A 12,919-nucleotide genomic window follows, 5' to 3' on the forward strand; every position below is an offset into this window, starting at 1 on the left:
TTATAAATGGTTTGGTTTGCTTGAATCTTTATCCCTAAATGCTGCACTGTGTCATCAGATTCTATGTGACAAAGTAGACTTGGACATGGGGGTTGTGTTATACGTTCAGACTTATGCATACAGAGGTACTCAGGCATTCTGTGGCTGGGGTTGTTGACAGAATTGAACCTTGTACAGCAAACAAGAGTGTTTTTGCTTATGTTGCATAAGTAGACTAGCCTAGAGGTATTTATCTGGTGGGTTAGGCCTACATGGAGCTAAAGTTGTGAAGCTTACTGGAAAAGGCACATTTTCTTTTCAAGTAGGCTATCTCCTTAGACCAGTTTTCTAAAATGCTTTGTCAAGATATGTGGCTGCTGAGGATGAAAGCCAGACTTGAGGTATCGGCAAGTTTCATCTGTCACTATCATCTTGTGGTTACCCCACACTATCAGTATACTGATAGCATGCATGTGCTTTACAGGCCCCCATCAGAGGCTCATGAAGCTCAGAAAGATGAGTTATTCCCATATAACGTCAAAATACCAGGGATTCAGATTATGCATTTAACAAGAAGAGAAAAAGCCTACAAAAGTTGTAATTGGCTGTTTTACTGGTAAACAATCATAACGTTTTTGTTTACACTAGGTGACTATTGTTAAGAATTTGTCAAAGGTTTTTGTTTTATGTTCACAAACAATTGTGCTCGAATATGTTATAGGCCTATATTTACAATATAATTACACATTATATAATAGTGATAAAAAATAATTTTAAACTTAAAGGTCGCACAATTACAGCGCACTGTCGACGCGTTGACAACCTTTGTAAATGTACTCCTCTCATGATCATCAAGTGGTTGATTCTAATTGGTCACCACTCCGAAACTCGCGTTCTCATTGGTTAGTTGCCGTGTTTGTGTAATATGGAAAAATTCAACGCACGTCATTGGTCTGATTCACATGTCTGCTGATGTGCCGGGTTAGGGTGGTTTTTGACTTCTTACCCAACATTTTTTAGCATCTGTGTGATACTACTGTTCTTTTTATGTAAGCTTGTCTCTACTGAGCTTTTTGTGAGCACATTTAACCCAATTCAAAGAGGTTGGAAACTCATTTAGACTAGGCTAGCGAGCATCCATACCTGCTAAGCAGAAGCTAACATTAGCTTGCAGCTTTGTCGATTTTAACATAAACGTAAAAGAAAATGGGCGAGGAAACTAGCGACAACCATATTAACACAGGGATTGGACCGGTGGATCCAGTTTCCAATGTGGAGGAAAACGGTGGGACAGGAGAAGGCGGCGAGAAGTATTACACATTAGAAGAAATAAGAGTACATAATTTGAGCACTGACACATGGCTCATCATCAAAGATAAAGTATACGACGTCACACGTTTCCTAGAAGAGGTAAGAAATACTTTGACAGCTCTTAGCAATCAATTGCATTCATTATGTCTTATTTTAAGCTATTTAGCTTCAAGACTATGGTTATCTCATGCGGCAAATACTACTACTTCCGGATATTACAAAACATCCTCACGTATGAACGTGTAACTAACACTGACAGCATTTAGCCTAAAGTTACCTCTGGGTTAAACAAGGTTACTCCTAGCGTTACGTTTCCACATCCAAAAGCTTCTGCTAAAGTGACATCAATTAGAAAGAGCATTGACTGGCGTTAGCTATCAACTAACGCCAGTAAAGGTGTTGTCCACCTTTTTCGATTTTTTCTCTCTCCTCCCATAGATAGCTCTCTCCATAACTGTAGGTAGCCCATTTCTGATTCTGATGAACGTCAGTCTAGCATGGAAACTTTAGAATACCAGCGGTGAAAGTATTCAGATCATTTTCAGATTGCCACAGATTTACAATCCTCCATTGCAATTGAAAGTTTTGCATTTAAAAATGGCTTTAAACTAAATATGTACTCATTTGTTAATAGCCCTTTCAGAGTCTTGGCATCATTACATAATTTTCATATTGTTTATGCTTTAACATGTTACATTGTACATTACAGTATAATGGTGTAGATGTTTACAATTGTAACCAATTAATCTACAGTTAGGTAGTTAAACTATTAACTAATAAGAAATACATTGCATTTAAGGAGCTGAATAAATTAAACTTTTTTTTAAAAGAAAAAATGTAACTGGAATAGTGTATATGTAACTGGGAACTTTAGCTGTACATTTAAGTAGAGAAAAGCAGGCCCAATATTTTTCTTTAAAGTGTTGTGATTTTGAAAAAACTCAACCACTGAAACCATATTGGTTTATTTCAACAATTTGCCCGTTATTTCAATTGTAGAGTTAGTTTGTAGGGCTAAACCTAATCACATATAGAAATCAACTGTGTGATTTTCTGACTTTGGGCACAGCTCAACTAGCTCTACGCTCTGTGTTGAAGACCTACTTCACCGGTGGAAATATGAAGGTGTATTGAACTCTGAGACCCTATGTATTATAAATGCGCAAAGATTTTAGAAATCGGTTCATCCTAGCCTGAGAGAAGGCAGAAACAGTTTTTTATGGTCTCATTGTCTAACCCTACATTTTCCCCCAAGGTTAGGATTAACAGGAAAGCTAGGCCAAGGGAAGACTGGGGGAAGAAAAATCTAATTTATTATATTAAAATAGCGATTTTATAATGATAGAACGCCAGTTACGTATGGGTGAATTTCCTTTTAACATATTCTTCTATCCTTTCAGCATCCGGGTGGTGAGGAGGTTTTGCTGGAGCAGGCGGGTTCAGATGCCACAGAAAGCTTTGAGGATGTGGGGCACTCGACAGATGCCAGGGAGATGCTTGAACAGTACTACATTGGGGAGCTTCACATGGTAAGATAAAGCCTCTGTTAGCTCTGAAATACTTATATTTATTTGTTGCTTTTACCTAAATCTAATCAAACATTAACAGGAATTAATGAAAGGGAGTGGCCAGATCACAAGATGATGCCATTGCCCTGCAGTAATTTGGGTTTTACCTGCTTATGAGCAAATTGAAGGAGATGACATCAAATCAAATGAAAATTTGCTTCTAACATCACGGAGAATTGCGTAAATTAGTTTGGTATATATCCAATGAGAAAACATCCAATTCTGCCTACAGAGGTGTTATTTCCTGATTTGAGTCCATCCCTCATAAAGACATTTTATGGAAATGGTCATCCATCTAAACAGAGCAAAATGCTGCATTTGAAGATCATGACAGTTGGGCATTACAAATGTAGTTAACATGGAAAAGCTTGAAAAGACCCTGTTATGGGGGACAAAAAGCATGACTGACTGACTCACGAAAGAATGAGTGCTTGAAGCAACACAGTCTCTTGTTTGATGAAGCAACACTGACATTTTTCAACCCAAAGACAAAAGGTTATGACTGAGCCTAGCTCATCATCTAATCTACATATCTTCAAGGAAGAGGGTAATTTCTGAAGATGGAGAAAAACTTTAAAGTCTGTCTTTAAAAAGGAACACTTATGCTCACTGTTAGGGCTGCAACTAACGATTATTTTGATCGATTAATCTGTTGATTATTTTCTCAATTAATCGATTAGTGTTTTGGTCCGGAAAATTGTGAAAAATGTTGATCGATTTTCCAAAGCCCATGTTGACGTCCTCAAATGTATTGTTATGTCCAACACACATATATTTCAGTTTACTGTCATAATAGGATTAAAGAAACCAGAAAATATTCACATTTGAGAAACTGAAATTAGAGAATTTGGACATTTTTTTATTAAAAAATGACTAGAAACGATTAATCAATTATCAAAATAGCTGGCGATTATTTTAGTAATCGATTAATAATCGATTTGTTGATTAATCGTTGCAGCTCTACTCACTGTCATCACTATTTTTAATGGTGTTTGTCATTATAAAATAATTTCTTAATGGAAGCGATCAAAGACGTGAAATACATTGTTAAGTTTATCTGAAGCTCTTATTGGGCTTCAGCAGGCTGAAGACAAGTCACGTTGGTATTTTCCAAAGTTAGTCTTTAATACAATACTCCCTGTTTGGGTTACTGTGTTACTTTGCTCATAAGACAGAAATTGTAAACCTATCCTTTGAGATGTGCACATCTCTGTTTCCTGTTATTCACATGCAAATAAAGTTTTAAATCTTCCAAACTTTATTGTTAAGAAAACATGCTTTCTCCTCTTTTAGTTCTGTTATCTCATTAACATGACACATTTCTTTTTCGAACACACTTCTTTCAAGAATACATTAACATATAATCAGTAACGTGAATTAAAAACAAAAATAACAAAATTCTGTTGAGTGTGGAAACTGCCCTTGCTGTCTTTCTGTTTGTCTTATCTGCCTTTTGATCAGAACTGGCAACGCTCCATACAAAACATGTTCATAACATTATATTCAATCAAGTGGATTCAACCTTCCACAAAGGGACATGTTTTTGAATCAGCTTTGTGTTGTTTCCTGCGATTATTTCTCAATTCTCGGTTCTTTAAGAAAATTGGTAACAGCACACTTGTGAAAATTATTTGTGATGTGGCTTTTAACAAGATTATTTTGTTTTTGTGTCCAGAACCGACATGTTGTAGACCAACTACTTTATATCTATATGTTGTCATCCGTTAAAAACATGTACCTAATCCTTAATTTTAAATACTGTGTTTTGATCATCTGTGGACTACCTGTGAAATTGCTTGTTTTTGAGTGTTATTTGTGTCAGGCATCACATGAAGACAATAACACTTTATTTATTGATTTTCATTGTAGGATGACAGAAATGTGATTGCAAAGGTAAGTTTCGTTGTTCTTTCGAACTTGTCTTGTCAGAAAAGTCACTAATTTACAAAGACAAAACAAACTTTGTTTTGTTACTAAATCACACAATATCTTTAATTTGTGTCCTTTTCTTCTGTTACAGGAGGTACATGACACAAACTCTGGGGAGTCCAGGTGAGTCAAAATGATGATCACTGTTTGCCAGGTTCATTGATTACCGATTAGTAAACATTGATCAATGTATCAATCAATGCAAAACTTTCAACAGCTCAGAAAATGCTTCTGGAAATAGACAGTTGGGAGAAAGTGCAAATGATAATTAATTTTTTTAAATGTATTTTATTTTTATATACGTATATTCCGTACATGTATTTTTGTAATAATATAATGTCACACAAGTTGTCATATTTCACAATGGTTACATTTATTTTTGCTACAATGTAAAATGTTACAAGAATTGTAGCATTTTAACAATTACATTTAAATAGCTCTCGCTTATATGTGATATTCATTTTTTTCCAGCAGCTCCTGGGCCATGTGGCTGTTACCTGCTATCGCTGCAACTGTCATTGGCATTATGTATCGCTACTACTCCTTTGAACACAAGTCGTCTTGAGTGCTGTCGTCCCGTTCTCTCATCTCATTCTTTTCATCTGGAGGCCTTGGCATGATTGACCAAAACCTCCTCACACTGAACTCACACAGCTACGAGTGTGTGCATCCTCTCTGCAAAAAGAAAGGGAGGGAAGATGTTTGATAAAGAACTTCTGTTCTCGTCCGTCGTCGTAAAGTACAACAAAGAGACAGTCGGGCAGAGACTTTATTAAATTGTCAGCCTTCAGTTTCTTTGGATTTCATTGTCACTATGCCTGTTGTTTATTAATGTTAAATTTTGTCTTTAACTTATACTTGTCATATGCATTTGACCCAGTTTGGTCTCTTAATGTTAATTTGCCTGCTCAGAAGAAAGGATTTTGTTAACAGTTTGCCTTTTATTGATACACCATCATTGCACAGATAGACAATATGGAAACATTGAAAGCGATGTTAGTATGCAGAATGGTGATCAAATCAGGGTAATGGTTAACCATACTTTTTTACACTGAACTATAACTTCTAATGCATTTTCTTAGTATTAATAAGGAATAAAGATAACTGCCTGCCTAACTATCACTAAGAATCAAAAGTTTGCTCTGGTGTAAAGCAATGTTTAAATGCATGTATTTACTTGGACATAAATGCATAATGTTTCCAACAATGTAATTGCAGTCTCAAATCTTTGTTCCCGTTTAAAGATAGTTGGGAATCATATCGTATCACTGATTATTTAAGGTCAAATGTGTTCTTACCTTTTTCTACAGTTCTGTCATCAGGAATTTGTGTAAATACCTGATCCATAGATTAATATAAATGATGTAGTGTGTAATCATTCGATAATATTTTATTACTGAGATATAATGGCTGGCAATGAATGACTGAATACCCTTGAAAGAAGAAACTATTTAATTTGATTGTTCTCTTTCTAAATGTATGTTTTCTACACTATGCTATTTGTTATTTAACTTAAGTTTTTTCACAAATTTTATTCATTTTTATGCATCTTAATTTTGTTTTGGGTAAATGGTATTTGGGCAACTGTCACTCGAGAGTTTCAATTGCATTGAATGAAGTCAGAAAATTGTCATTAGAGCCCTAAATGGACATACTTAATTATCAATTCTAGTTATTCAATCCTTTTCTCGCTGTTCTCTAGTTTCCTGTTCAGATTTTGGTCCTGCTTTATATAAGTCCTAATTTAGGTAAGCTCTGCATAGCATTCCTTAAACCCCCCCCCCCAGGGCCGGCGGTAGCCAGGGGCCAGGGGGGGCCGTGCCCCCCCAGATGTGAGCTGTGCCCCCCCAACCAAAATTTGAGATTTTTTTTTTTTTTTTTTTTTTTTTTTTTCCCGATAGTGGGTCTGGGTTTTTTCCCGACCCACTATCGGACGGAAAATTTCGTTCGCTGTCCAAGAAAATGTCAAATAAAATTAATTGGGTCCACACACACATATATATGATTGAAATAGCCTACTGTTAAATTAATATTGATCAGCTGGCTGCTGTTGAATGCTGTTAACTAAATCAAAAAACCCCCAAAAAATCTGTTCTGCATTTGTCCTGTTGAGAACACATTCAGACACACAATGCATTGACTAATAGGAAGTAGGCCTATTTAATTCACCATTTGAGGCATCAAATAAAATTAGCCAATAAAACACTTACATCACAATCATTTATTTTATATATATACACATTATGTTGTATATAATGTATATTATATGTTATTCATAAACATTTTGGAGAAAAAAAACATGCAATAATCAAATTTCCCACACAGCAACACTCAACGTTTATTTGCATATTGCGTTCTACACAATTCACAGTAAATGTGCCAAAAAGCAGACGCAGAGATCTTACAAGGGCAAAAAATTTCGGCTCGCGCGCTCTGCGCGCGCTCGCATCTTCGGTCTCCCTGCCCAGTGTGCCCCCCCAAAATTTCTACGGGCCCCCCCAAGTCTGACTTTCTAGAACCGGGCCTGCCCCCCCCCCCTCTTATTGAACATTCAGAAATAGGTATTATATTTCATATAATTTAAGCAAAAGCATTTCTTACAACTGAAAAGACCATAACAATTCAGATTACCACCTGTACATTCACTATAGTTCAACCTTGCTCAGGAGAACCTGCTGCTGTTTTTACATGTTGCTTCAATATTTACTTGTAGATATCAAATTTGATTTGACTTAAAAGATACATCTCTGCCATCCCTGTCATTTAAAGTCTCTGAATAAAATTAATCTTTCAGAAAGTGTACATGTCAAGACATTGAAATGTATGTTTGAATAACATAGAATGTGAAAATCCACTCAATGCCTCTGTTTTTTGTCATATAAATACAACAAAAACATACTAACAGAAATAACTGACAATTAAGTGATTTGAGCAAGAAAACCTGTTTGTGTAAAGCTAACTCTAAATACTACATTTAAAAAGCTTTTCATTTGAGACTCAGCTGATGATGTCTGAATTAAACAATGTATGATAATATTAGAGCCCTTAATTCAGATGCATGCCTATATTAAGTTGTAATAGGCACTTTAGTCAGTGTGAAAAGGTGAATGCTTTCTGGTGAAGAGCTTGAAGGGAGTTTGTATACTAATACATATTTGTTAAATATGACAGATGGTTTTAGTATAAAGTTATTATGATAACAAAGGATGGACAACAAAATAGATGTTATCCAGAGAGGACAGACATAAACTGCTGCTATTGATACTTACTGTGCGGCGGCTCTCTAAGCCTATAGTTTGACCTCTATCACTGTAGAGGCTGGTCACAAGTTTAAAAATGACAAGATGGTGAGATTGGGAATGAAGAATAAGCCCAAACACAAACACATGGTAGTTGTGACAACAACTACAGATGCTCAGCAGCCTGGGGCCTATTGCATAAAAGTGGAATAAAGATATCCAGGATGATTGATAAAGCCAGCCTTGACAAAGTCTAGCCTGGGCACTTTGGATTAGTCAGTTGCATGAACGCCAATCCAGGATGTAAAGGGGCCGCTTTGTCAAGCCAGGTTTAAGTAATTCTGTTAAGTGCCAGCCCAGAGCTTTCAGAAGTAGACCCAAAGATCGAACACAGATTTACTGATGGAAAAATGGAAAAGACGGCCCATTTTCCCACAATGCCTTGTTAGTTTAAACCGTAAGTCAGGGGGCAGTTAATTTCATACAGGACATGTTTTCTCTGCCAGCTGTTTTTGATGTCCCTGCATTGTTTTATGATAGAATAGTTGACAGTGAGCAGTCTGCAGGTGTATCAAAAAAAACTAATATCATGGAAAGTCCATTCAAAAAGTGAAACTTTCATAGATTCATTACACAAAGTGAAATACGTCAGGCCTTTTTTTTGGATGATTGATTGATCATGGAATAAAAAATCCAGTATCTCAAAATATTAGAATGTTACATACAACCAATCAGAAAAAGGAATTATAATACAGAAATGTCGACCTTCTGAAAAGTATGTTTATTCTAGATTAATTTCACTTCATGTGTAATGAATTTCTAGAATATATTTAAGTTTCACTTTTTGAATTCAATTACAGAAAAAATTAATTTTTCATTGATATTGAATTTTGTTTCAGATGCACCTCAATATAGTTATAAGTACAAAGTGAATTTATTTGACCCACACTTGCAATGTCATCTTCCATCGATAATCAATTGTATAAATATAGCCTGCAATATGAACAGACTATCACATAAATTATATAATTGCATCTTAATCTAATTATAATTAAGTTAATTATAAATGGTTCAGGTTAAATAAATAAAAAATAAGAACTATTTAACTAAATGACAATGCAGTCTTTTATGTGGTACCTTAAAACAGGCTAATGAAAATAAAGCAATACACAGAAGATCATGGAATAACTGTTAAACACCTTGATTTCAGATCGGAGTGACAGCTGACTGAGCCAATCAGGCAACAGAATAAGTTTATCCTTTACGTTTAGCCTGGTCGGGACCAGGCTAAACGTAAAGGATAAATCTCCATGGTAACTTATGTCCCTCCGCTTTTATGCAACCGGATCATGGCTAACACAAGCCAGGATAACCGAAATATCCTAGGTTAATCCCTTATCCTAGTTTTATGCAATAGGCCCCTGGAGCTCCAAATTAACCAACAGCTGTAATGACAGCAGCCCAGAAAACAACTCTACTAACACTCATCACTTTGTCTTTAAATGAGGCGGTTATAGTGTCACAGCCTTGTTTCTTGTTGTGTAGGCACATTATTCTACATACATCGAGCTGGTCCTGTGTAAGGACTCTGTCACTATTATGACAAAAAATATTAATTATTTGTATTGGTATACTGTGGTAGATTTGAATGGTGTTCATCAAGAGTGCTGAGCAGATAGACTCTAAAGGTTAACGTCAGATCCCTAGATGGACGTGTGTTTGACTGGTGTTGCACAAGCAATGAAACGATATGTCTATTTGCAGATATTAATACACATGATACCCCACACACACAGATATAAACGGGTCCTGTAACTAGCAACTTCAGTGCCATTGCGGCCTCCAGCCCGCTGCTTCGATGCTCCATGAAATCCTCTGTAAATGTCCTGATGAAATCTCTCCTGAAATAAACCTGAAACACACAATGATGATTGTCCAGTCTCACCCTTTGTCCTTGGTCGCGACGGGGAATTCGGCTACCACATTTGGCGTCACGATAACGGATATAACAGGAACACAATGTAATCTACCTGTACTTGGACGGAAATCATCTGATGAGAGGAAATGCAGAACGAAGTGGGAATCCCAGATGAACGCTCAAGTTGAAAGGTTCATGTCTGTTCCAGTACCTAAAAATAACTGAGAACTGCTACGGGAGATGAGGTGTAAACGGCTGATGTGCTCTGTGCCAAGTTCAAGGTCACGGCGTGAGCGTCCGGGCTGGGGGACTAAACACAGAGGCTCCGTTATGGCCAGGTATCCAGTAGTTCCACTGTTATATGAAAGAACCGTGTGCTTGTTTTATTGACTAAGACTTTGGGAAAAAGGCTGGACTGGATTCAAGCTTGTTACGTCGCTCTGTGCTTTCTGTACGCTAAGAAAATGAGGGAAAAGATTGGAGACCAATGTCTGTCATCAAGAAAGCTGACTGCTCGGGGTACTGCCCCTGCGCTGTCGCAAGTGCATTCCGTGGTCATGGCTGATAGAGGAGATGGCCAAACGCATACCAACCGCATACCAGCTTGGACTTTCCTGGGCCGCTGGCCACCAAATTCCACGTCTGGCGGAGTCTGCCAATTATCAAATGGAGGAGTCATCCTCTGTGCCAAAGTTGGATGGACTACATTTCCCATGCAAGCTGACCATGGCTAAAAATATCTGAATTTGAGACTCTTGAGATTCGGCTGCAGAGGGCTCTCGCACCCTATTCTCATTTTATCTTCGTTCAGTGTTTAAGCAGTTGCATTGTTGGTCCCATTCATATGTAGTTTGCTGCAGTAATGTGTTACACCGATGCATTGTCTTCTACATTACTCATAAAGAGTGTTTCTGTGTTTTCTTGGAGGTTTCTGTTAGGCCATTCAAATATGTATGGTTACATCTGATTTTGGTAGAAGTAGTTACTTCTAAATGGAGGAATGTGGTAGATTTGAATGGTGTTCATCAAGAGTGCTGAGCAGATAGACTCTAAAGGTTAACGTCAGATCCCTAGATGGACGTGTGTTTGACTGGTGTTGCACAAGCAATGAAACGATATGTCTATTTGCAGATATTAATACACATGATACCCCACACACACAGATATAAACGGGTCCTGTAACTAGCAACTTCAGTGCCATTGCGGCCTCCAGCCCGCTGCTTCGATGCTCCATGAAATCCTCTGTAAATGTCCTGATGAAATCTCTCCTGAAATAAACCTGAAACACACAATGATGATTGTCCAGTCTCACCCTTTGTCCTTGGTCGCGACGGGGAATTCGGCTACCACAATACATCCACAATTTTATAGTTCTCCTTTTCCTTTAAATATTCATTAAAGGCCTACTTCACCGGTTTGAATATGAAGGTGTATTGAATTCTGAGATCCTATGTAGTATAAATGTGCAAAAATAATTGAAATCGGTTCATCCTAGCCTGAGAAAAGGCAGAAAGAGTGTTTTTTTTAACCCTATATTTCTCTTTCTCGTGACATCACAGAAAGAGAAATATAGGGTTAAAAAAAAACGTACTTTGTAAATATTACTGTGATGTCACAGTAAAAGACATCACAGTAATATTTACAAAGTACGTTCTTTTTTAACCCTATATTTCTCTTTCTGTGATGTCACGAGAAAGAGAAATTTAGGGTTAAAAAAACACTCTTTCTGCCTTTTCTCAGGCTAGGATGAACCGATTTCAATTTTTTTCGCACATTTATACTACATAGGATCTCAGAATTCAATACACCTTCATATTCAAACCGGTGAAGTAGGCCTTTAACTCAACAGTGGGTATAGTAGTATTTCTAGGCAGTACAATTTACAGACTATTAAAAATGTAACAGCCGTGTTTAATTTTACTCTGTGGTCCTGCTCTTGGCAAGGTGTCTGTACTTTAATGACCAAAGATTATGAGCTCCTTAAAAATTAAAAGGAGAAGGAGAAGAAGGTCAGTTCACTTTTCATTCTTTACATGGCACAGAGCAAAAGGATTGAATGATAATCAGTCTCCATTGATTACATTTTTATCAAAAGGATACCATTGTGCTTTTGTGACTTAAGGTAGCTGATAGTGTGTTCATACACATTGTCGAGGAATTCTTAATTCCCTTGTGAAATGAAGGGACACATTATCAAAATGTATTTTGTCATATTTGAAAAACAAATACAAAGTACACAGCGATCTTTCACAGCTATGGGACCTAGAGCTCTCACCACTGATGGCTAAGGAGTCTGACCAGAAGATCTCTCAGTCAAGTCACAGGTTTTTTCAGTTTAGAGAATGTTGCCTACCAGAGGGCTTCAGGGTTTGTTTAACCGCTTAAAAAGTTTCTTAATCGGTTTTGACAAAAAGCTATTTACTTCTCCTCCTAAACAACACCCAACAAACAGCCATGTCTTGCTCCTGGTGGACACATAAGGAAGAGCCATATATTGCTTTTGTAAAACGACACCCTTTTGCCATTCCATACCTAATATAAACACAAGGTGGCACTACAACTTCAAGCTTTTGTTTATTTTGGCCTTTACCAAGACAGTGAAAATAATAAAATGGCCAATCTATCTTGTTCACCCAATCTAATAAATCCATTACATAAATCAACAGTGTTTTTATTTTATGGTTTTCATGGGCATGGGACAGTATTAAACTCAATAAACACAATCATGTCACACACTATGGGAAAGGCATTACGCAACGATGAAAAGCACCTTGGTACTGATAAATACAGTGTGCAATGAGATGGTTCGTCTGACCTGACATCAATGTTTTTTTGCAGATATCTGGAATGTTGTCTGAAAAAGTGTATCACCTGTATTATCGTACATGAACAAGATTGACATTGTACAGATTTACATTGTACAGTAAACCAAAGCAAGTAAGCAGTGTTTTAGATTATGTTAGATCTCAGTTGTA

At 36.9% G+C, this 12,919-nt stretch overlaps 1 protein-coding gene across 2 annotated transcripts; it reads left to right on the forward strand.

Annotated features, from left to right (window-relative positions):
- Positions 1–956: 956 nt before the first annotated feature.
- On the forward strand, positions 957–6,560 carry cyb5b (cytochrome b5 type B). 2 transcript variants are annotated; one of them, XM_080041361.1, is made up of 5 exons: positions 957–1,389; positions 2,691–2,819; positions 4,728–4,751; positions 4,879–4,910; positions 5,259–6,560. In XM_080041361.1, the coding sequence occupies exons 1-5, from the start codon at positions 1,186–1,188 to the stop codon at positions 5,350–5,352; spliced, it is 483 nt and encodes a 160-aa protein (XP_079897487.1). In that variant the 5' UTR covers positions 957–1,185; the 3' UTR covers positions 5,353–6,560. The 2 variants fall into 2 exon arrangements, with proteins under 2 accessions (XP_079897487.1, XP_079897488.1); XM_080041362.1 differs by having other exon boundaries at positions 5,262–6,560.
- Positions 6,561–12,919: the final 6,359 nt, after the last annotated feature.

Source organism: Ammodytes marinus (assembly GCF_949987685.1).
Source record: "Ammodytes marinus genome assembly, chromosome: 1".
NCBI classification, from domain to species: domain Eukaryota; kingdom Metazoa; phylum Chordata; class Actinopteri; order Uranoscopiformes; family Ammodytidae; genus Ammodytes; species Ammodytes marinus.

What these genes read in the sequence shown, in the direction of transcription:
- cyb5b (XM_080041361.1), top strand. Translation starts at nt 1,186, where the DNA reads ATGGGCGAGGAAACTAGCGACAACCATATTAACACAGGGATTGGACCG. An exon ending in ACAGAAATGTGATTGCAAAG is followed by an intron (nt 4,752 to 4,878) that starts GTAAGTTTCGTT and finishes CTTCTGTTACAG; the next exon opens with GAGGTACATGACACAAACTC. An exon ending in ACAAACTCTGGGGAGTCCAG is followed by an intron (nt 4,911 to 5,258) that starts GTGAGTCAAAAT and finishes ATTTTTTTCCAG; the next exon opens with CAGCTCCTGGGCCATGTGGC.